The sequence below is a fragment of the Marmota monax genome, unplaced genomic scaffold (genome assembly GCF_021218885.2).
Source record: "Marmota monax isolate L192 unplaced genomic scaffold, Marmota_monax_Labrador192_F-V1.1 WCK01_AAM20220418_F8-fsc00070, whole genome shotgun sequence".
Classification (NCBI taxonomy): Eukaryota; Metazoa; Chordata; class Mammalia; order Rodentia; family Sciuridae; genus Marmota; species Marmota monax.
Window position 1 is genome coordinate 2719642 of NW_026692116.1, and position 26306 is coordinate 2745947.

General features: G+C 34.0%; 1 protein-coding gene across 2 annotated transcripts in view; it reads left to right on the plus strand.

Moving 5' to 3' along the window:
* The window catches only part of Btbd8 (BTB domain containing 8), a 92372-nt gene that overhangs the window by 12249 nt on the left and 53817 nt on the right, over positions 1-26306 (plus strand). For both annotated transcript variants that reach the window (XM_046461689.2, XM_058585176.1), the window contains 4 exons: positions 3940-4136; positions 8815-8932; positions 18918-19007; positions 25698-25778. In XM_046461689.2, the coding sequence (XP_046317645.1) occupies positions 3940-4136; positions 8815-8932; positions 18918-19007; positions 25698-25778 (486 nt within the window). The remainder of the gene's footprint in view (positions 1-3939; positions 4137-8814; positions 8933-18917; positions 19008-25697; positions 25779-26306) is intronic.

A 26306-nucleotide genomic window follows, 5' to 3' on the forward strand; every position in this document is an offset into this window, starting at 1 on the left:
GTATTTTTTTCTTTGGGTACTGAGAATTGAAGCAAGCACGTTGTGCCTGTTAAGTCTGCACTCTACCACCTCCAGCCATGTATTTTATTTATTTTTGAGACAGGACCTCAGTATGTTGCTCAAGCTGGCCAAAAACTCCTGGGCTCAAGTGATTCTCCCAACTCAGTTGCAGGCCTATGCCAGTGCACCTGTTTTCAGCCATGTATTCTTGATGCCTTGGTATTTGGAGTCTTACAAACTAACTGGGGAAAGAATTCCCCTTCCAGAGTTAACTTGTTCTTAGAGATAATAAATGACTTGCCTGTGAATACATCTTTTATATGCAAATCGGCCAATCTTGAGTCCATATACCCACCCATACACCTTCCTCCATCTAATTCTTACACTCCAGGAGACAATATTCCTCTACCCTGATCACCCCAGGGTCAGGTATCAGACAACTGGGGTGATCAGGGTAGAGGAATTCTACCTGTATATAGCTAGAAGCTTGACAACATTATTTAACTATGTAATCCTAATCCTGTTCAGTTACTCACCTCACCTTGCTCATTCCTTCCTAGGAAAACCACAATAATGGCTTTTGAGGGCCTGAGTTTGATCCCCAGTACTGGAAGACAAAAAAAAAAAAAAAGCCTTTGTCTGTTTTTTTCCTGTTCCTTCTCCCTCCTAACCAAATCTGTTGCTTTTTCCCATGTGGCCCTGCATAGCATGGTTCACTCCCCACCTTCTGAGAGTTGTAAATTACAGATTATCTTTTCAGTAGCAATAATTTCCTGTTCTGTCTGCCTCACTATACCTGAACAAACCCCAAATCCCTGGTACAGTTTAAACCACATATGAATGTCATTGCTGCCTTCAGACCATTCTTCCCCCTTATTCCTAAACTCCATGTCTTTGAATCTCATTTACTAGTCCATATACCACTAGGTGGTCTTCCATAGACCTCCAGGTCAGTACTCCTCATTCCTCAAAGTTTTTGGCTACTGACTTTTGTCAGTTTCTCTATAACACAATTCTTGGTAATTCCAATTGCTGCATAGATAATGCTTCCACTAACTTTGCCTCTCAGTCCCCTTAATTGCTATCTTACAGTTTTCTTGTTTTCTACTTTACCTAATTTCCCAGCACAACCCAGTGTTAGTGTGTGAGAACCAGCTCCAAGGTGTCATGAAACCAAAGAGAGAGGCAAATAGACTTAGAATTGTACAGAGTGCAATTTATTGAGGCACTTACTGATGGAAGCATGATAAATAGCAACAGCAAGACCAGTTGGAATCCTGCAGTTTGGGTCAGAAAGAGAGGTTAGGTTAGGACAAAAGTGACTTCATTCTAGCTGTAATATACCTGGTTTATAGTAAGATAATATCAAAGAATTAGGAACATCCTTGGAGTCGGGGCCCACTCAAATAATTTTGTTTATTTATAGTTTGCTGGGGAACTATAGAGGAAAAACTGACTAGGATTATTCTGGGAGTGATATGAGTTTATGACTCAAGATAGCTATAGTCATTCAAGCTGAATTCATATACCTCAACTATTCACTACCATGTCAAATTGTAACTCATGTCATTACCAATAGCTGACTCTATAATCTCTATTCTAAGCATCTCACTCCCTAATTTCTACCTCCTATCTTTCTAACCTACTCCTTTTAGGACTCCAGCTGTAATGATTCATTATTTTAGTGCATTTTCTGTTGCTCTTACAGAATACCTGAGACTGGGAAATTTATAAAGAAAAGAGGTTTATTTGGCTTATGGTTTTGAAAGTTCAAGAGCATGGTGCTGGCATCTGCTTGACTTCTAGTGAGAGCCTTGTGGTAGAAAGTGGAAGAGAAGTGAGTGCAGGCAAGGAGAGGCACATGTATGAGAGAGACCAAAGGGAGGTACAAGGCTTGCTTTGTAATAACCCACACATGATAACTAATGCAGTCTCTGAGGAAAGACATTATTGATGAGGGCAGTTTCCCTATTACCTAGTTACCTCCAAAGGCCCCACCTGCCATATTGGGAATCAAATTTCAGCATGAGTTTTGGTGGGGACAAACCATATCCAGACCATCGTATTCATCAATTCCACCAGGATCTGCAGTTAATCTTGCCACATTTTTAGTCTCTGATTCTCTTATGTTCTCATTTCTTTTCTGTCTTGTCTTAAATTCCCTTTGGCTGTGATTATATCACTCCTTTTACATACAGCCTGAATACCTTGTCCCATTGGAATTTGTTTTATTTACATGTCAAAACTGCAAATCTTATATCCAACCTTTTGACTACTCCACTCTTGCTTCCGCACAGCTGAATGCGGCTGGAAAAAACACACACAGCCATGTTTGTCAGTCAGTCTTTAAATTTATGGCTGTGAACATCAAGTGATGACTGTTAATTCTATGTGGTTTTGGTCTTCTATTCTACTTATATGTACAACATTGATTTTCTGTGCTTGACCACTTCTGACTTCCTGAGATAAATCCCACTTGGTTATTGTGCAGAATCCTTTTTTTTCTTTTTTTAAAAGAGAGAATTTTTTTGATATTTATTTCTTAGTTTTCGGTGGACACAACATCTTTATTTTTATGTGGTGCTGAAGATCGAACCCAGTGCCACGTGCATGCCAGGTGAGCGCAGTACCACTTGAGCCACATCCCCAGCCCTTGTGCAGAATCCTTTTTATAAGTTGCTGGATTCACTTTGCTATTTTTTTTTTTTGAGGACTTTTTCAGTATTATCAGTAAGGAATATGAGTCTGTTTTTGTTTTATTTTCCCATTCTGATGTCTTTTTCTGGCTTTTTTCAGGTAATACTGGCCTCAGACAACAAGTTAGGAAAGGTTCTTTCCTCTCATGTTTTTTTTGGAAAAGTTCGTGAAGGATTGATTAGTGTTAATTCATTAAATGTTTGGGGGAATTTACCAATGAAACCAGATGGCCCTGGTTTTTTTTTTTTTTTTTTTTTGTGGAAGTTTTTGGTTACTAATTCATTCTCCTTATTTTTTATTTTATTTATTTATTTTTTATTATTTATTTATTTATTTATTTTTATTGGTTGTTCAAAACATTACAAAGCTCTTGATATATCATATTTCATACATTAGATTCAAGTTGGTTATGAACTCCCAATTTTACCCCAAATACAGATTGCAGAATCACATCAGTTACACATCCACATTTTTACATAATGCCCTATTAGTAACTGTTGTATTCTGCTACCTTTCCTATCCTCTACTATCCCCCCTCCCCTCCCCTCCCATCTTCTCTCTCTACCCCATCTTCTGTAATTCATTTCTCTCCTTGTTTATTTTCCCATTCCCCTCACAACCTCTTATATGTAATTTTGCATAACAATGAGGGTCTCCCTCCATTACCGTGCAATTTCCCTTTTCTCTCCCTTTCCCTCCCACCTCATGTCTCTGTTTAATGTTAATCTTTTCTTCCTGCTCTTCCTCCCTGCTCTGTTTCTCCTTATTTTTTAAAGGTCTACTCAGGTATTCTGTTTCTTCTTGACTCAGGTTGAGTCAAGAAGGGAGATGCAAGGCTTGCTTTGTAATAACCCACACATGATAACTAATCCAGTCTCTGAGGAAAGACATTATTGATGAGGGCAGTTTCCCTATTGTAATTTATATCTTTCTGGGAATTGTTCATTTCCTCTAAGTTATCTAATTTTTTTTGCATTGTATATTACATTTAACACTAAAAAATTTTATAGACTACTTTTCAAATTTTGTATATTTTAGATTTACCTTTCCAAAGTTATTCCAGAACTAAAAGGATTTTAAAGTTATGTTTAATACATATATAATTATTATATGTATATTTTATTATGTATAACACACATATACATATATGTAATATATGAAAGCATCATATTGGGAAACTAGCTTTTTCTTTTTAAGACTCACCCTTATTTTAATTAATATTTTTAAAATTTTGTCTTTTAGGATTGTATATTCATCAAACAGAGACATAAAAAACTATGAAGAGGAAATTTGTAGGAAAATGAAAGCAGAAAGTGGGATACTACAAAAGAAACTTGACTTCAATTTTCAAAAGTGTAAAAATTCATCTGATTATTCTCTTCAGAAGCATGAAATTTCAGAGGATATTAATGATCGAGATGACAGTTTAATTTCTAATGGTGAGGTATTTTTGGTGGATTTTTAGAACATTTTATAGCCATGAAAATAATTATAATCTGATATAATTAGAGAAAATCAAACTTCAAAAACTGCTCTACTGATATATTTTTAAAAATAAGCATAGAGAAGTGAATATACTAGTGTGATCAATTTTGAGTTTCCCCAAGTACTTAGAGATAAGGTTATTATGAATAAATCCATTTGAAATTCACAGTTTTCTTTTTAATACTGAAACCTCTACATGTCATTGTCCTTATTTTGTTCTGTACTAATAAAGAATTTTTTGAATTATAATATACGCTTTAAAAAAAACATCAGGGAGCACAAAAATTGCTGTTATAAAAAAAAAGATAGTAACCCAATAAAAATGGCAGCTTAGTTTTATATCAAATGGTTAAGAAATACATAACTCTTAGAATTCATATGACAATTTACCTTAAAAAAGACCTTAAGATTGCTTGTGGAAGTAGGTGTTAGAAGGATTGAAGCTTGTGAGTTGTTGTGAATTGGTAGAAAGAGGATATAATTAGATACATAAATATACGGACAGGAAACCTGATGTCTCTGGATCATATGTATTATAGAATATTTTAGTGCCAGATCATATGTATTACAGAATATTTTAGTGCCAGTTCTCAGACATCAGATTCCATGAGACAATGAAGTGAGTGCCTGTTGTTACCCTATCTGTAGAGTAGAATTGCACCACAGAAAAGGAATACCAAACTAAGTTTTCCAGGTTGCTTGCCTATCTGCTAGTCATCCTCTCCAGAGAGATGGAGAGGAAGAGGGAAACACCAACTTTGGCTTTGGAAGGTAAACAAATCTTCCTCAGGGGAGAGAGGGGAAGGTAGTTTGACTACCTTGGAATGTAAGGAAATGGCTTCCTAGAGAGGCATGTCTCTAAGTCCATCTGGAGCAATATATTACTTCTAGATTCCAAGGAATGTTGCAGCTTAATCATCTTAAGCCAAGTTTACCAGTGCTTTTCTCAGAAAAGTCAGACTGTGCAGACACAAATATTGATAGAAGATTGTGTCCCAAGAGTTATCTGAAATCAGAGACAAAATTTTAACACTAGGTATGAATGAATGGATATGGCTCATAACATAAAGCAAACTGAGATATCTGGTAGATATTTAGGTGTGTGCATATATGCTTTGTATATTATTACATGGCTTGATTCATCTGGGTACAGTCTTTGGCATTGACATTGAAGTGTTTTTTATATATGAAATTGCACCTAACAACACTCAAAATTTAGTTATACTAAAATTGAACCCTAAAATATTGTGTAAAGATGTTATAGCAGAATTTACTACATATGAAAATACCTGTTAACTAAAGGGTCTTATTACTGATGTTTTGTGCAGCAGCAACTATCACCACCAAACTAATTTAATCTTGGTGAGAGTCCTTTTATGTTACATTCATTGTATCTATGAATAAATGATTAGGCAGTCTAGGCTTTGAAGTATTTATTAATATCATTTGGTCTCATGTAACCCTAAGAAGTAAGTGGTTGCAGATTGATTTTTTTCAGTAAGGACTCTTATACCCACAAAACATAAAGGACTTTCTCAAGGCCATACAGAGCAATTGATAAGCTGGTAGTTGATAGACATTTTTCATGCTTCTAGTGTAGAGCTCTGCCAGTGGCCCCACAGCAGCCTTTTAAAGTGGCAAAACAAATAAGTGTACGTAAAAAGAGCTTATTTACTCATCTACCCCCATTATTTGACTTGCTTTCTCCATCTCTCAAAAAAAAACTCCATGCTTACCAGTAATCTGCCAGTTGCCAATTTAAGACACGTTTGGTCCACATCTTCTTAACCCCCTTGCAGTCTTTCATATTAGTGCTGCTCTCCTTGAAACTTCTGTCTTCTAAATTCTGATCTCTAGATTTTCCTTCTTGACCACTCCTCATTCTTTTTCACTGATGTATCTATCATCTTTCTGTTCCTTAAATAAATGGTATTCTCATTTTTTTCTTGAGCTTTATATCTAACTATTGACTAGACATAGCTGTTTAAAAATACCTTAAATATTTCAAATTTAACCTATTACATACTGACTTAATCACCTCCCCCCTTTAAAAATCTATCTTTTTATTTTTATTTTTTTCAGTGGAAAGTATTGAACCCAGGGACTCTTTACCACTGAGCTACATTACCAGGCCTTTTTAATTCTTTGTTTTGTGACAGGGTCTGCTAAGATGCTGAGGCTGCCCTTGAACTTGTGAGATTCTCCTGCCTCAATCTCCCAAGTAGCTGGACTAAGGCTTATGCCACTGTGCTTTTTCTTTTTCTTTTACTTTTGTCTTTCCTCCCTCTTTCTTCCCTCCTTCATTTCTTCCTTTTATAGTGCTGAGTATTGAAGCCAGGGGTCTCACATACTAATCTGCCACCCCATCCCCTTCATATTTTATTTAAGATAGGGTCTCACTAAGTTTCTGAGGCTGGCCCTTGAACTTGTGATCATCTAGCCTCAGACTCCTGAGTAGCTGGGATTAGAGGCTTATGACAGATGCAAATGGAGGCAGAAATTCCAAGTTTTTTACATTTGCAGGACCAAGTGAAAAATTGGTATTTTCAGCAAAAGCAGCCTCTAAGTCATTGTTATCGTAACAGTGAGCCAGATGTCATGGGGCCTTCTGAGACACTGTTGAAAACTTTAGTTTTTATTCTAAAAGAAATGGAGTGAGACATAGAGGGTTTTGAACTTGGATGGATTAAAATATGAATTGCATTTTTAATGCAGTTTTGGAAGCTTTGTTAAAAATAGATTGTGGAGGTTAAGAATAGGAGAACAGTTGAAAGATGCTGGTGGCTTGGACTAAAGTATAGGAGTGAAGGTGTTGAGTAGTAGTTGGATTCTGGATCTCTTTTGATAGTAGAGCCAACATTGGCATTGTAATATATATTCCAGGTTTGTAAATTTGTTTAGTGGGAATCTGTTATGAGTGAATGAACCTTACCAGATATACTAATTAAATAAAGTTTTCTAGATTGTCAAAGTATGACATACAATTGTTAAAAGAAAATCTTTAGACAAAGTAAATCTGAATTATTTGAACAAGAAACATTAATGAATTAATCAGCTCTCAGAATCAGAAGAGGTTCAGAAGGGTCTACTCTACCACATTGACAGTAGTTATTTATAGACAGACCATGGAAGTAAAGTACAGAAATAGCTTGATGGACTACAGTTAGGCCTTTGTCTTAATGGACATGATCTAAGTTGTTGACTACTTGTGATTAGATGACATGTCACTACTTGTCTTTCTTTTCTTTCTTTCCTTCCTTCTTCCTTCTTTCTTTCTAGTGGAAATTGAACCCATGGATGTTTTACCACTGAGCCATACCCTAGTTCTTTAAAAAAAACTTTTTTTTTTTTTTTTTTTAAATTTTGAGACAGGGTCTCACTAAGTTGAATATGCTGGCCTCTAACTCGAATTCTGCAGCTTCAGCCTTTCAGGTTGTTAAGCATGAATCATTGACTTCTGCTTCTGTTTGGCTGAGCTCTGGCTATTACCAAAAATATATACTCCTAAGTTAGGTTGCAGTTTATTATGTAAGAACTCAAAGGGTGGATATAGTATGAAGTCAAATGTTAATTTAGCACAGTGTAGTTTACACACACACACACACACACATACACATACACACACACACATACACACACATGTATACACACGTACACACATGTACACACACACACACAGTGATATACAGTGATGAGCCATGATATACAGTATAGCATTTTTTCCTTCTTATGTATACATGTTTTATATTTCATTTCCTACTACCTAAATGATGAATCTTTTGAAGAAGAGAAAAAATTTTTAAATACTTATTTTCTAGACCTCTTGTTTCCAGTACTAATCTCATGGTAAGTTCTCTAATAACCCACTGATTTCAGTTGAATTTCTTTCAGTTTACATATCAGTCTAGCCATATTGTCATAAAGTAAGGTGTTTTGTCAGCTTTCCATCATTATAATGAACTACATGAGATAATTAACTCATAAAGAGAAATGGCTTATTTGACTGACAGTTTTGGAGGTTCTAGTTCAATATCAATCAAACCAATTACTTTGGGCCTCTGGTGGGTGTGCCAGATGACAATGGTGGGAAGTACCTGTCAGAATAAACTGCTCACCTCATGGCCAAGAAGTGAAAGAGAAAGAGGCCAGGGTCCCACAAATCTCCTTCAAGGACATGTCTCCAATGACTTAAAGACTTCTCACTTAGCCCTACCTCTTGAAGGTCTATAGCACTTCCAATAGCACCACCCTGGGGACTACGCTTCTAACATATTGACCTTTGGGGGACATTCAACTTCAAATAGGGAATGGGAAGGAATTAAATAGTGGAAAGGAATATCAAAATTGGAAAAATGTCAAACTTTCATGAATTAAATTCATTTTGGGCATAATTTTGTGATATTATGCTTATATGTGTATCTATTTAAAGGCATATCTATATTTAAGTATAAATGAAAATACATATGTCAAAGTAGAGAGTGTAGGTGATTTAAAATTCTTTTATTTTAATTTACCACTGTTTAAGCAAGTTGAGATAATTATGTAAGAAAACTTGCTAATATTAAAAAACAAAATTTGGGGATATTTATAACATTAAAGAAACTCATTTAGTCTTATTTTTGTCTTTTAAAGATAATTATGACTTGGAACCTGCATCTGAATTAGGAGAAGATTTATTGAAGCTTTATGTGAAACATTGTTGTCCAGATATTGATATTTATGTTGATGGAAAAAGGTTTAAAGCTCACAGGTAAGTAGATGTGATTGATTTGGTGTGTTGGTTGTGATATTGGAGTATAGAAGAGTGATTCTCATTTTCTAATACAATGGTTTTCAAGCTCTACTCCATGTAAGCTATAGTGATTCCACAGTGACTCCTCAGGAGTCTCTGATAGGGGAAAATTTGGGGTATCAAACCTGGATTTCCCGCCTGCAGGATCATATATGCACACATGGGTTCACCCAGATGTGCACGTGCACATTTCAGCCAGGCCAGATCTCATCTATTCTTTGCATTGGACATAAACCTAAGATTTCATCAATTTCATTAGATGAAAATGTTTTGTTGCTTGAAATGGGTTTGAAAGCCACTGTCACAGAAAATGTAGTTAATGCAGTTTTTAATTTTATAGACATTGTAGTATTAAGAATGGTTATTTCTATGTGAATGACATGTATTTTCTCTGAATACATTTTGGCACAAATTCTGTGATACAAAATAGAGGATTCTCATAAATAGCATTGATTAGGAGGTTTAATACTTCAGAGTACTTTTTAAAAACCCTGTTCTGCTTTAAAACTGGGTTGCTTATACATTCTAGTCTTTTAGATTTCAAATTAAAATCTGCTGCCTGTTTAGGTTAGGCTCTTTTGATTGCAAGTCACTAAAATCTGCTTAAAAGAAGAAAAAAATTCATAGGAAATCCAGATTATCTGTTGGAACTCAAGGTAAATAAGTACAGCTGGGTCTTACTAGTAGCTAGAATCAGAACCAGAAATCTGAAGAACCCAAACAGTACTCCTTCCATCTGTTTGTGTTTTAAATATGAATGTTTATAAGTTATTCTGATGCTCTTAAGAGGAAAAACTAGACTATTTGCAATAGCAAGGAGCAATTTTCTAGGTTCAAGCATCCATAGCCCTTAATTACATTAGCAGTAGGTTTAGATTACAGGACTCTACCAACTTAGAATTTATGCTGGTTTTTCCAGTTAATTGACAGCACACATTGCCAAATTCTAGGATTAACGGTTTGAACCAGACTATTTATTATTAAAAATTTGAATTTTTCTCTCTGGGAATATGTATTTTATAAATCTGTGTACATACATAGACTCTTTTTTTTCTAATTCTTATGAAATCCACATTACATATAGTAAAATATAAAATGTAATATGAGTTAATCCATATATTTTTATGAGTACGTTTTCTAAATCAAATCATGATGTGTGTGTGCGCACGTGTCTCTTTTTTACCAACATAATTTAAGATTTTATTTAATTTTATGTCCAGATTTTTCTTGAGACCATATGTGCATTCCACTAAAGTTCTGCTTATATAACCTTAAAGCTATGCTGTCATACAAGGAAGGCCGGACCCTGTGACCATTTGCAATTTGTCCTCAGTGTCTATATTTGGCTTTTCTCTGTGTGCTGTTTAAGAATGAGCTAACAGAACTGTGTTTTAGGAGCAGGATCCAGAATATTAGGTTTGTATTCCAGAACAATACTTGCTCACTTTCTGGTTTGTTTTGTTTACCTCGCAGTGAAAAAAGAAATTCATATTAACTAGGAAGGCAATTTCCTGAGGAGAATTTTAAGTTCTGACTACTTTATGGCCCTTATGTAAGTTACAATAGCAAATTCTAAATCACAAGGTTACCTTTGTAGTTCAAACTTGAGCATCTCTGTTTACTGCATAATAATTTTATTATGTAGTTCAAGGAATACTAGGTCATAGTTCAGAAAATACATATTGCTATAAACCCGCATATTCTTCTAAAACCCAACATCAGAACTTTTTTTATACCTTTATTTTATTTATTTTTACGTGGAGCTAAGGATCAAACCCAGTGCCTCACATGTGCTAGGCGAGCACTTCACCACTGAGCCACAACCCTAGCCCAACATCAGAACTTTTAAAAATACTTCTTGTTCTAGATGATCATTATCAGCATTTTTCACATGACTGCTTTAATTGTTTTCAATTATATGTACTCATATATTAAAAGATCCATGCAAAATTTATGATCTTAATTGTATTCAGTTAAGGTTTCAACATTTAAATCAGTCCAGTTTGATAGTTTCATATGTTTAAATTGTTATGGAAACTTAGGAATTTACTCTTCTACTGAGTTAATCGTTTTCTGATGCTCAAGTTGCTTACTTAAACACATCTCTAATAACCTAATTCTTCCAAGATTATCTTTCCATTTGCACTGTCCTTCTTTACCTGATCCTGACTTCAATGTCTAGAGCATTTTATATACTTAAAGGCAATCTGATGTCAATCACTTGTTGATAGTGGTACACGTAAGCCATATTAGTTAACAGTGATTGATTAAGTGTGTGTGGACTGTGAGCCAGTCTTCCTGGGTTTTAATTTCAGCTTCACTAATATTAGTTGCATGGATTTGAGTAAGCCATTTAACTATTCATTTTGTATCCTCATCAAAGATGGGAATTATACAAGTACTTATTTCATGAGGTGATTATGAGGGTTGCTTATTATATATACTTAAACAGTTTGAACAGCACCTGGCACATAGTACCATATGTGTTAGCTGTCATCACAATTACAGTGGATAGGCCTTTAATATAAGCTTTTGGGCAGATAGTAGCAACAGCCTCTATGCCCATTATTTATAAGGAGCAAGCAGTGAAACATGGTTTGAATCACTTGCATTTCTCCTTAATCCAAAGAAGAATAGGTTAGCAGTAGACCTCTAAGGAAGGCCACACTTTACCACACTTTTCTCCCTCTAAATAGGCCTTACCCTCTCTAAAATATAACTTCTTCATGCTTTCCTTCATCTTTGTCTTTATTTATCGCCAACACTTCTACTCGAAGCAGAAATGAAGAGAGCTCTCTTTGTTTAGAGGTTGGAGGATTATAATAAAAGATTGTCTTGCCAGTTGCACTAAGGATCCCTTAGTTTTTTTAGATCCCAATTATTAGTTATGTTTCTACTTTTCTGAATATTGTATTCTGGAATTGTGCAGTACATTATCCCTTGTTGTAGACCTCTGTAACATTATCTTCCTATCTGAATTCCTGTCCTCTACCAAGTGAATACCATCAGGATAGTGTACATTTCTCTTGGCTTGTATTTCCTCTTGTCACCTTTAGTCTAACCCTAAGTACCTACCTGATCTATTGCATTGCTGATCTCCTATTTTATAATGTGCTTTATTATTTTAATATTTAGTGAGACAAATTGAATGTTATGTTTTTAAGATAATTTATTTGTTGCACTCTACATTCTGTAATTAAGATCGTCCTTATTGAAAAAGGTAGTGATTCCTAATTTTATCTTGGTAATATTCAAGATCTGGTATTCCTTTCTTATCAGTGCCTAATATTATACTACTAAACATTCACTCATTGGGCTAATATGCTGTTAAATCTCCCTGTATAATGTAGGTTTCTGTGAATATTTAGCAAATCAATATAGTGTTAGAAGATCAGTGTTGTAGTCTGGATCATGCCACAATCTATATGTCCTTGAGTATACTGGCTGAAAAGTTTTTTAGAAGTAGCAGAGCTTAGTAATTGTGAAGTCAGCCTGAGTTTGCATTCTATTTTCACTAGTTAATAATTGGGGGATTTACTTAATCTCTCTAGTCTCAATTTCTTTATTTGTACAACAAATAATAATAGTAATTATAGCATAAGATGGCTGTGAGGATTGAATCAGATAATGCACATAAAGTACTTAGCATACCTAAATGTGTCTGACGTATTGTAAGTTTTCAAAAGTATGTATTATTTGCTATAAGTATATGTTAGATATCCATAAAAGAGACATAACATTGCCTGTTCTACTTTGTCTTATGTCAGGAGTCAACAAACAATGACCTAAATGTAGTAAGTGGATTGTTTTTATATGAAAAAGCAAAAAACAAAGAAGAATATGCAATAGGGACCTGAAAAAAACCCTAAATATTTACAGTCTGGCCCTTTGAAGAAAAAGGGTCAAATGGATTCTGTATTCAAATTACTTCATAAAAGTTTTTATTCTCTTATAGAAATTTGAACTAACAATAATGTATAAACATGTAGATTTTGCAAGAAAGATGAAACTTTAATTAGCAAACCCACATTTAAAAAGAGATTGATCTGGAGCTGGGTTTATGGCTCTGCCATAGCACACTTGCCTGGCATGTGTGAGGCACTGGGTTTGATTCTCAGTATGCATATAAATAAATAAAATAAAGGTCTGTCAACAACTAAAAAAATTTTAAAAAGAGATTGATCTTACAGTGAAAGATCTGTGAATGAATGTGTATTTGTTTTTTAAAGTAGGATAAGATGATTGTTATATAAAAATTGATTTTAAAATCTTGATCTTTTTTCTGATTAATCAAACAACAACAACAAAAAAAAACTACCCGTTCTAATTGTGTTAGATAATAGAATATCCATTGTACTTAACAGTTTAATTTAGGAAAAGCTAATTTAATGAAAGGTGTGGTCAATGGATACCATAAAATCTCAAGAGAAAGTTAGTGGCCTTTTGTAAGTAATGATTTCCAAAATATTTTCAAAGGAGGCTGGGAATGTAGCTCAGTGGTAGAGGTCTTGCCTTGCATGCACAAGGCTCTAGGCTCTAGGTTCAATCCCCATCACAGAAAAAAAAATTTAAGAAATATTTGCTAAGAAGCAGGATGACTAATAGTGACAGCTCCAGAAAATTTATATTCACTACTCTGGTTTTAATCTATATTTAGTTATGTGGAACTAAAGCAAAACAAGTATGTGTACACAAACAACTCTTTAAGCAAAAAATATTTAAAAATTAGACCCAGTTTAAAACAAAACAAAACAAAAAACTCCTCTCCTAGAGCATTTCTGAATAATCCAGGCCATTGTTCTGCCTGGAATAGTGAATCTAGTTCAGCTAACATTAGGACGTATTGAAGAGCAGCATACCAAAGCAACAGCAAGGGGGAAATTAGGACATTTTTGATAGAGCCAGAAGCAGCATTGTCAGTTGATATTAAATTTAATCAAAGGAGAAAATAGTTTTTGACATGTAGGAACATATTTTTTAAAAGATTTAGCAAAGATTTTTAATACACCGTGCCATCTATTGCTGCATTATTATTTTTATTATTTTACCTGAGGCATGATCCTAATTAAATAAGGATGTTTTCTGAGTTTCTATTTTAAGATCAGGGCAATCATTTAAGCCTCAGATGCTTTTAATATTACTCAGATGGAAATGGCTAACATGCTGTGTTAGTTCAAATCTTCTGAGAAGCAGACACAAAGATGGGGTTAGACTTGCAAAGAATTTATTCCGGTAAATACATGTGAGAGAATATGAGGAGGAAGCCAAAGACTGAGAAAGCTATAAGACTGCAATCCCAATCTGACCCTGAGTGAATAAGAAAGGAAAGAAGTTACATCGTAGACAGTACAATTCCACAGGAGATTTGGCAAGGCTGTTGAAAAAATTCCCAAGCCAGAGGCTTTGGAGAAATTCTTGTCTCCCACGAATAAATCTGCCTTTATTATCCCTTCTAGGCTCATTTGCAGGGACTAATTTATGGCTTTGGGACCAGTATGGTTTGGATTCCAGAATACTATAGCTGAGACCTTAGGTCAGTTTACGAAGTTTATGATCAGAGAGATGCATTTTCATAACTGGTAAATCATGGCATGCTATATATTTATGTATCTTTGCCACTCAGTCTAGTCAGGTAGAGTATATAGAGTGAAGGATAAAATTCTAATCATATTCTTCATTAAGAATTATTTAATGATCACTTATGTGCCAAATACTATATTTGATGCTGAAAGTAAGACTTACAAAGAAATACAAAACAAAGTACAGAGTATGAAATGGATTGTATTTATTGAAATTCAACATTGTTAATATATTAGAAAAGATGGCCATGAAAAAAGACCTGGTAGGATATCTAATAAACTGTTAACATTGGTTATTTGTATAGAGTAGACTTGAAGTAAACAAGGAAGCATGGAGAGAACTTAAAATTTTTACTTCATAAAATTCTGATTCAGAGTTTTATTACAGATATTTTATAATTAAAAATTTTCTTTTTAATTTGGCTTTCCATGCTTTAGGAAAGAATCATATATTGCTTAATATTTTAAAATGTGTTTATATAGACTCAGTCATACTCTAAAGAAACTATCTTTGGCTGGGCTGGGGATATAGTTCAGAGGTAGAATATTTGCCTAGAATGTGTGAAGTCCTGGGTTCAGACCCCAGCATGGCAAACAAATAATCAAAAATCTATCTTTGTCCTCTTATATAGAAAAATAAAAATTATATACAAGCAGTACATTAAATATTCACTTTATTATCAGGTTCTATTACCTTTTCTTGTTCTTTGACTTACTCTAGGTTTAATATATGCTGCTTTTTATTATTCTAAAGGTGGAACCATAGATCACTGATATAGAACTTTTTTCTTTTCTAAGGTAAACACTTAAAAACTATATATTTTCTTCTAAGCACTGCTTTAGCTGCATCCTGCAAATTATGGTATATTTTCATTTTCACTCAGAGTATTTTCTAATTTTCCTTTTAATTTCTTTTTTTCACCAATGGATTATCTGGAAGTATATTTAACTTCCAACTGTTGGGAATTTTTCAGCTATTTATTAATTTCTAATTTAATTCCATTGTGGCCATAGTATATATTTTATTTTCAACACACTTTATTGAGATGTGTTTGATAACCCAATCTGTCTTAGTAAATGTTTATGTACTTGAAAAGATGTATTGTGCCGTACTGGGGTAGAGTGTTTCATAAATGTCAAATTGTTTGACAGTATTGTTTAAGTCTTACATATCTTTAACTAATTTGTCTACCTGTTCTATTAATTACTGAGAAGAGTGTTGAAGTCTCCAAGTGTAATCGTGAATTTGTCTGTCTGTCCCTCAGTTTCCTTCAGTTTTTGCTTCATGTATTTTGAAACTGTACTTGGTACATACATATTTGGGATGACAATTTCCTCATGATGAATTGAGCTCTTTTTAATTATGATACATCTCTTTTTAACCCAGGTAATATTCCTTGTAAAGTATACTCTGTTAATATAGCCATTTCTGCTTTTTTGAGATTGATTTTGTAGGTTATATCTTTTTACATCCTTTACTTTTAAATTCTCTGTGTCTTTATATTTAAAATGGGTTTAAAATTAATTTCTTATAATTATATCTTACCTTTTAAAATCCATTCTCATAATTTCCTTTTAATTAAAATATTTAGACCACTTATATAATGTAGTTATTAATACATTTGGGTTAGTCTACCATGTTTTTGGTTTTCATTTTTTCTTTGTTCTGTTTTGTCATCTTTTCCTGCCTTTTATATTAATTGAGATTTAAAACTTTTTTAGAATTTTAGTTTTTCGTTTTCTTCTTCTTCTTCTTTTTTTTTTTTGTACTGGGGATTGAACCCAGGGGCACTTTACCACTGAACTATATCACCAGCCCTTTTGAAAGTTTTGAGACAGGATCTCGCTAAACTTTGTTCTAGTTAGCTTTTGGTCACTGTGAACAAAATACCCAACAAGAACAACCTAGAGCAGGAAAAGTTTATTTTCAGAGGTCTCAGTCTGTAGATGACTGACTCCATTGCTCTGGGCCCAAGTGAAGCAGCACATTATGAAGGGCCTGAGGGAGGAAAGCTGCTCATGGTGGATTTAAGAAGCAGAGAGAGAGAGAAACAGACAGCCAGACACACAAACACACACACAGTCAAGATGGGCCACAGGAAGAACAACCTTCTAGAGCATGCCCTCCAGTGACCCAGTCATGCTCCACCTTCCTACAGTTATTCAAGCTAGAATGGACCAATTAGGTCACAGCTCTCATAATCATTTCACCTCAGGATATTCCTGCATTCATAGGAGCTTTGGGAGGACACCTTATATCCAAACCATAACAGAGTTGAAATTGCAATCCTCCTACCTTAGCCTCCTGAGTATCTTGAGATTATATGGATGTATCACCATGCCAACTAATTAAATTTTTGTTTATTTTCACTAATGTGTATAATTTTTGCTTTTTTTCACTTGCATTGTTATTACCATGTACCTTTAATTAGTGTTATATATCTTTATGTACAACGTTAGAATCTATTCCCTTTCCCCTCCTGTCTTTTATGCTATTTATATATTTTGTATGGAAGTTCTTTATTTAATAAGTGATTTGCAAATATTTTCTCCCAGTTGGTGACTTGTCTTTTTTGGAGGCTGATCCTAAACTTGCTGTCCTCCTGCCTTTACCTCCCAAATAGCTGGGATTACAGGTATGCACCACCACACTGGACTCAATAATGCCTAGCACAGAATAGAAGTCAGTGGATATTTGTTGGGTTACAGAATGAATGATTGAGCATTTTATTTGAGAAGATAGAATGGAAATTGAAAATAATCTCTCCTGTCATTTTCTCAAACCTAAAATATAACCTTTCCTGGGCTTTATTTAGGTGAGTTCTGAATGAGAACTCAGAACTTTTATTGTTGTGGTTCTCCTTTTTAATTAAAAAAAATTTTCACATGACAAATTATTGCAGCCTCTTTCTTATTGCTGTTTCCTCAAGTGGGTTATGTTATTTTAATGCAAACAGGACTTCCTTTTGCTTTTGGGTAGTGGTTAAACTAGATATTGATTGCTTTGTTCCAGTTAGGGATTGAGTTGATTCAAAACTGGACTTCTGTTCTAACAAGAACTTGTCTACTTATTGTTCACTCTTCATCCTAGGGTATGACCCTTCAGGGCTAAACCCAAATCCTAGGTTAGCTACCAGAACTACTCCTTTTTGATAGACCCAAGCTCTTTTTTTTTTTTCTTTTTTTTCCTGACAGAGATAGAATTTAGGGATATTTAGTGAGTGACCTAAATTCCCAGCCTTTTTTATTTTTTATCTTGGGACAGGATCTCACTAAGTAATTTAGGGCCTCAAGAAATTGCTGAGGCTGGCTTTGAATTTGCAATCCTCCTGCCTCAGCCTTCTGAGTCCCTGAGATTTCAGGTGTGCACCACCACACCCAGCTCCCAAGTTGTAATTTGTGTCCCATCCAGCCTTTGAAGATGCCAGAAGTTATTCTTAGCTTCCCAAACATTGCTTTTCTTTTTGATTTTGCAGTCACCTGAGTGGAAGAAATTACTTCAAATGTTTGAGTCTTCTCTTCTGTCTTCTCTCATATAACTTGTCTAACAACTATGGTAGTGTTCTGATGCTTTTAAATCATGTTTTATTTTCTCGTGTATGTGTGTATGTTATACGTATTCCGCCTTTTCTATTTTCAAGAGGATGATTGGTCTGAGACAATCTAGTAAACCATTGCCAGAAATGTCTTTCTCTTCTCCCTATTTTTCTAATTCTTTCATACCATCCTCCACTGGGATATTTTCCTCTATATTTCATTAACTATCATGTTCCCAGCATCTAGAATAATGTCTAGCACAGAACAGAAGCCAGTGGATATTTGTTGGATTACAGAATGAATGAATGAACATTTTATTTGAGAAGATAGAATGGAAATTGAAAATAATCGCTCCTGTCATTTTCTCAAACCTAAGATATAACCTTTCCTGGGCTTTATTTAGGTGAGTTCTGAATGAGAACTCAGAACTTTTATTGTTGTTGTCTCTTTTTTAATTTAAAAAAATCTTCAAATGACAAATAATTGCAGTCTTTCTCTTATTGCTGTTTCCTCAACAATTCCTGTTAAGTAGTATCTTAGGTCTTTATTTCTCCATTTTTAGGGATATATTACTCTTTTAGTAATTGGAAAGGTTTTAATTATTATTATTTAAATTAAAGAGTTTTCAAAATAAAAAAAGTTAAAAGATAACGGCATTGTAATTAAAACACTTAGGCATAAATAAAAGATTTAATTTTTATTGTAATAATTGCAGAGTGAATACAAACAAGACAAAATAGATTGCTGAGTTTTAGGTAAAGATGAACAGTTTTATAAAAATTACGTTTTTACATAGTATATAAATGTTTCCCTCCTCTTCCCTTTAGGGCCATTTTAAGTGCCAGATCCAGTTATTTTGCTGCAATGCTGAGTGGATGTTGGGCTGAAAGCTCCCAAGAGTACATTACTCTTCAAGGGTAAGCATAATTTTTACAAGACAGCGTGACTATAAGTGATTGCAAATAATACTTCATATGAAGCACTTGTGAATCTGTTTTGCCTGTATGATCAGTGAATATTTCTCATGTAGTAGAATTCAACTAAATAACATTTTCTGAAACAAGAGGTAGGAGAGAGCATTAAGTAATAGAAGTAGTACATTAATCTGCTCAGGATTCTATAACAAAATGCCAAAACTGGGTGGCTTAAACAACAGAAACCTATTTTCTCACAGTTCTGAGGACTGAAAGTTGAAGATGAAGGTGTCAGCAAGGTTGGTGTCTGACTAGGGTAGCTACCTTCTTGCTATGTGCTCACATGGCTTTTGTTCTGTGGTGTCTTTTGTAAGGATACTGATCTCTCAGATCTAGGTTCCATACCTGTGATTTAAATTTAATTACTCCTTAGAGGCCCCATCTCCAAATATAACCACACTGGGAGTTTGGGCTTCACCATATGAATTTGAGAACACATTCAGTTCATAACAGATAGTTTATTATTATGGAAGATTTTAAATGCCAGGCTATAGACTTTATTATCCTGTAGGTAAAAAGAATATATAAATGGATCTCTTGGTGACATTTTATCATCACTACTGAAAAACAGCTTAAAAGACATATGTATCCTACTGATAAGATCTCTTTCTTTATGATCAATTTGAAATATCCACTGAATATAGGAAGGGTAGCTAACAAAAGCCAGAGTCTCTAAGTATGGCAATCCTAAGGATAATCAAAATTATACTTTGTGTAATTTTGAAAACTTGTCCAACAGCTATGTTTCATATATTTTAGACTTCATTTTTTAAACTGTCAATCCACTCTTAATTAGAATTGCATTCATTAACAATTCAAATAAAAAATAATACTAGTTTGACTCAGAATTTAACTTTTTGGCATTCATTAAAAATTATATAAGTCTGTGTAGTGAGGCAAAAGTCAAAAGAAGTATGATTATGGGATCTTACTAATTAGCAAAGGAAAGTAATTTCTTTCCATGGAATAAATTTTAGTGTCTTAGGTTAGTGATACTTTTAACTACTTGATACCTATTATGTATATCTTATTCCTGTCTTCAAATGATTCTATTTGAAGTAATAATATCTGACAATAATACTATATATTTTGTGTTTCTTCCACATTTAGTATACCCTAATTTTTAGAATCAGTCTTTGAGATAGAGAAGGTATTTTAAAGTTAAATGTCTACCCAGGTAAATAAGTATGTATGTAGAATATAAATCACACATTTATTAATTATCAGTTCAGAATTCATTCCACTGGTCACTGAAGAAATTAAAAAGTTTTCCCATTGACCTGTATTCTTGAGCTAGCAAGAAGTACTCTTCTGTACTGTTAAAATTAGCACTTTTAACATTTTGTCCCATTGAACCTTAAAGCTCCTGGTAGGTTCATTAGGGAATGTATGACATAGGCTTATAATCTTACAGGAAGGCCATTTGGTAATGGATGCCCCTTCAACTTTTGTCTGTTTTACATAATTGTTGACCTCTAAGTTTAGCTATAGGAATAAAGGCAAGGGGAGTCTTGTCTTTGTCTTTCATTCTTCCTTCATCATCCCTCATGAACTGACAGATTAAACATTTACATACCCAGGCTTTTGAAGATGAGGTCTTTTTATTAAGAGGTCAGTGGAAAAGAAATAGTGGCATCAGTCATTGGTCTCTATTCTCTCACCTGTAACTTTCCATCTTTATGATAAGTATTTTCCTATATAATATGACCAGACTACTGCTGACCAAATTTAGTAGCTTATTCAAGGAAGGTCAAATACAAGTAGCCAAATTAGTTTCCAAGTGTTATCCAAATAAGCAGACTATACTTTGTATTAGTGCCAGCCATGACCAGGCTCATGCTTCTTGTAGTATTTTCCTTTCACTTATTCTATGGCAAGCAAGGCTCTGCACCTTACCTACTGGATCCTCTTACCCACACTGCTGTATGAGCAGTGGAGGCTCACTTCCAATTGGTACATTTATTCCTATTGCTAATGCGCTGGAAATGAGGATAGATTTCTCTTCGGTTCAACTCATTCATCAAGGAAGATTTTATAACACTAAAATAAAAGATGATAGTATCTTCTGATGGCTGCATGGTTTAATCTACATCCTTTTATCATTATTCTTATCATATAATGCTGTGATTTTTTTCCCTTTCCTATTATATCACATATCAAACTGATTGTGTTCAGATTGCCATTTTAGATTATTATATGCCACATTAATATTGTGGCATATAAATGCTATTGGAAGGCTAAAACAGATTGAGGAATTTTACCTTACAGAAAAAAAAAATCACATCTTTCAGGGAATTTTATATTGTAACAAAGTAATTTACAAAACCAATTCCATTTTTTCCGTTACCATATTATAAACCCAGGTAGATGTTTCTATGGAGAGTGTGGTATAATAGAAAGATTGTGAACTATGATGTCCTTATAGGAAATCCTATATCCAGCCATAACTTCTTAAATTTAGGAAAATTCCTTAATTTTCGTGAGCTTCCTGAGGTTGTTGAAAGGATTGAGTGAGGTATAGTAAAAATACAAACAAACAAAAAAACCTGGCATAGTGCTTGGTACATAGTATGTCATTATGATTTGTCTTTTTCTAATTTCTCTAGAATTTCTCTTTATTCTAAAGAGAATAAAGTTCAAGTGAGGGCCATTTCCAATACCAGAACTCAGTGACTGCTTTGCATTATCAACAGCTTCTTTTGAAACTATGTAGCTATTGTAAGTCTGCATATTTTCTACAAATAGAATAGCATGAAATCCTGTCTGTTCTTACAGAAAGAACCACCAGTGCTTTTGAGGTGGGCATATTAGAGTCCTATAATCCCACCCACATAGGTGCCTGAAACTTTAGAAACACAGAAATTGCATAGAGTAGGTGCATCGATCTCTTAGATCTTTGTCCTCTCATTAGTTGTTAGTTTTTCTAATTTTGAATATATGTAATGTTTTCATCTCCTATAAGCTTTTATCTGATTACACTTTAGTTGGAATAATGCTTTAAATCTTTCCATTTAAATCGTGGACTATTGAAGTAATTTGTTATTTTTCTAGGTCACTTGATCATGTCTTTATAAACCGTTTTAGGAAAAACATAGATGACTTGCAACATGATAACAAGAATGCATCTTAGTAAAACATCTGTCAAGACAGCAGGAAATTGGTTTCTTGCTGTTTTTATTGCTGTCATATATTGATACATAGGCTCAAGTGTCTAGATTTTGCTCCTTATTTTAATAAAATGACTCTTGTTTTTATTTAGTCATTATTTTTTGCTTAAACATATCAAGTCTTAAACTATCTTTTCAATATAAATAGCCAGTTCTCATAAATGTTAACAAGAATGGCTCTTGAGAAATGTGAGGAAAAGTATATTGAGCAGCATTACATTCTAGAAATCATGCTAATGTTTTAGATTAACAAACTATAGATAATATGGTTTAATGTTCTGAGATTAAACCTTGTTGTTTTCATTATATACATATGTACACATATGTGAGAATATTCAGATTTTTCACTTTTTTCTCTAAGTATTAAAGATCAGAGTTTGGAATCAGCAGAAACTAGTTAGCCATAATAGAGGCCAGTTTGGGAAGGTTTGAGTTCTTCTGTATGAGTTCTAATAAGTCATTCATTAAACATTCATCAAACACTTACTGAACATATATTATTCAAGGAATAATAGAATCAAAGTAAACACCTGAATTCTCTGAAACTCCATTTTTTTCTTCTTGTTTCTTGTTTAGTTCCTTTAACAAATATTAGGAACTATGCTTAGTAATCTGTGAGGTTCTTACCAACACTGTCTCAATCAAGATTCTACTACCGAGCTCCAGTATTACATGAAGAAAGGAAATTCTTCTGTTCCAGTGGTATTAAATCAATACTGACATTCTTCTGGCACTAGACATACAATAATAAATAAGACATCAATACTGCCCTTACAGAACATGGTCTAGAAAGAGAGACAAATTCATAAACAAACATACTGCAAATTAGTTTGATAAGTGAAATAATGAAAGTATATGTAGAGTACTGATTGAAATCCTAGACTTGGAGTGATTCTGCCTAGATTTAAATTCCAGTGCATTACTAGCCATTCGATCACCAGCAAGTTACTCAATTTCAATGTCTAGCTCTATAAAATGAGACTAATAATAATATTTATTGTTGAGTTGTTATGATGATTAAATGAGCCAGTAGCATTCAAAGTGCATGTTAATTCAGGGACTGGATCATAATAAGTGCTTAATAAATGTTAGTTATTGTTTTTAACACTCATTTGAGGTTTTGTTATTTATTTTGCTTTTGTTTTTGCCTTAGGAGTATTAAGGAAATAGAGATAAAGACCCACTAATCTTGTGTCTGAAAGATAAAATAAGTGGAGAGGGAGAACATTGTAAGCACAGTTAATATGTGCTAAGGCATAGATAAAAAAGGAATTTAAGTTGTTTAAGTATAGAAAATGAGTAAATTCAGTTATCTTTCATCAGCTACTAGAGAGGGAGAACTGGGGGGTCAGATGATAGAGGTCTATATACCAAACTGGGGAATTTGGACTTTTTTCTATGAGCTTTGGAGAATAGAATTTTAGAAGTGGGAGACATAAATAAGATTTGCATTTTAGCAAAGTCACTTGATAATAATGTGGGAAATGGAATGCTAGCAGAAGATTTCAGACAGGAAACCTGTGTGAAAGGATACTGTCTTAGTTCAGACAGGAGAAAATGAGAGGCTTGGGGCTCGGGTTGTGGCTCCCTTGCGAGACCATGGGTTCTATCCTCAGCACCACATAAAAATAAATAAGTGAAATAAAGATATTGTGTCCAACTACAACTAAAAAATAAATATTAAAAAAAGAAAAAGAAAACAAGAGGCTGAACCAGGGCAGGGAGAGGGAAAATAGATAGTAGAACCTGAATTCAAGAAGTTCTTGAAGGTATATATGACAGAGTAAATGAGGAAGAGAATTAAGATGAACCTCGGGTTCTAAGTTAGGCATCTAGATGAATGAGGTCTGAAGAGGCTGTCTAGCAGGGTCAGGGGTTTCTAATAAATAGACTTCTTCCTTTATGTTCAGAGTAAAATGAATCAACAGATGAAATAAGAAAAAATTTCCTTTATTTCTGATCAAAATGTTAAAACAGTATAATGTGCTTTGATCTAAGAACCAAAGTTAGCTTGTTTACTGTATTCCTCTAAGTCAACCCACGTAAGAAGTCTGATTCTGTATAGCAGGTTAACTTTTTCCTAGTCACCAGCTTCCCACTGATTCAGCTGAAAGGAAAAAAGAAATCAAATTACCTCTCATTCTGATTTCCTCCTAAGGAACCAGCAATGGTTGTCCACCAGCCAGATAAATTGCCCCCTTTGGTACAGAGAAGTAGAGGGTGGGGAAAGATGTCCTGTGAAAATGCTATCAATAAGATAGAAATAACAAAAAGAAGACTGAATTTGGAGTGTAGAGGAGGAGGGAGATTGTTCATTTCTGTTGCTTTTTAATAATATACTACCACAGATTGGATAGTTATAAAGAAAAGAGGTTGGGACTGAGGCTGTAGCTCAGTAGTAAAGTGCTTGCCTCGCATGTGTGAGGGACTGGGTTCAATCCTCAGCACCACATTAAAAAATTACATAAAGATACTGTGTGTTCATCTACAACTAAATAAATATTTTTTTAAAAAGATGTTTATTTTGGCTCATGGCTCTGGTCCAAGGTTGATTGGGCCCATCTGATGATGATATTCTTATTGGCAGAGTACCAAGATGGCACAGGATATCACATGGCAAGAGAAAGAAAGCACATGAGAGATTTAGTCAAATTGTTTTTTATAGCAGACCCACTATCAAGATAACCCATTAATCCATTAATCACCTGAATGGGTTAACTCATTCATGAGGACAGAACCCTAATCACCTTTTAAAGATCCCATCTGGTCCTACTGCTTGATGTCTCACACTAGGAATTAGATGTCAACATGACTTTCAGAGGGGACAAACCAGAGCAGAGGTTAAGAATTCAGAGTTTGCTATAGTAAATAATAAAGGTTATCACTCAACTATTTCTTAAGTCATGTCTACTTTTTCAGCTATGTCATGAGGACATTGGTCAAACTAGAGCCACTAGCTCTAGGTGTAGGTATTACAAGTACAATCTGTACAGTATAACAATAATCTTCCTAGTGAATAGAGTTGTCCATCCTTAAGCAAAACCAGAGGCTAATTTATCAAAGATGCTGAAGAGAGGATTTCTTTCTTTATTTTATGGTTCTGGGGATCAAACCCAGGGCCTCACACATGCTGGGCAGGTGCTCTACCACTGTACTGCATCCTAGCAGAGGAGATAATTTCTTAATAAGAAGAAGTTGGACAATGACTTCTTAACATCCCAGACTCTAAAAAATATGGAAAAAGATTCTTGATAAATAATCAATTATTTGATAGTGTACATTTTATAACCTATGTATAAGTCCGTAGCTGCAGTTCATTTTAAATTAATGATATGCCTACATAGTGTTTATTTAAGAATGGAGATTAGAACTTTATTTTGGCTAAAAGTTTATGGGAAATAGAATGATTTATTGATTTAGATAAACCTTAATTATTTCTAGATTTGAGTTTTCCTTTATTTTGCAGTATAAACCATGTAGAAATGAATGTTATGATGCATTTTATATATGGAGGAATTTTGGACTTTCCAGACAAAGCTAATGTTGGGTATGTATTACTTTTTAATAAGCTTAAATATAAAAGTGTTAATATTTTACAGGTTCTGCTTTGTTGAGCTATGTTGCAGTATCAGTGAAGCAGAAGCTTCACTTTTTTTCTTCTTTTGAGATGGGGTCTTGCTATTTTCCCAGACAGATCTCCTGAGCTCAAGTGATCTTCCTAAATTAACCTCCCAAGTGTGGAATTTATAGGTGTGTGTCACCTTGCTTGACTCTGAAGCTTCACTTTTATTATCAATTTTGCTAGCTATATTTTGAGTGTGTGTGGAAAATATCTAAAAACAATAAGAAAAGCTGAATAACTTACAGTAATAAGATTAAGAAAGGTCTTTTAGACTTAAATTATTTTAGAAAAATCTTACTTTGGAAAATAAATGAGAGTTTTTTATAAAAATAAAATCAATTTTTTGTCAAACTTTGAATGTTATTATACTTCTATATTTTTAAAATTTAGGTTGTCTTTTTTAAACAGCAAAAGAAAAACATTAAAATTTATTTCAGAATATAAAGGCATGCA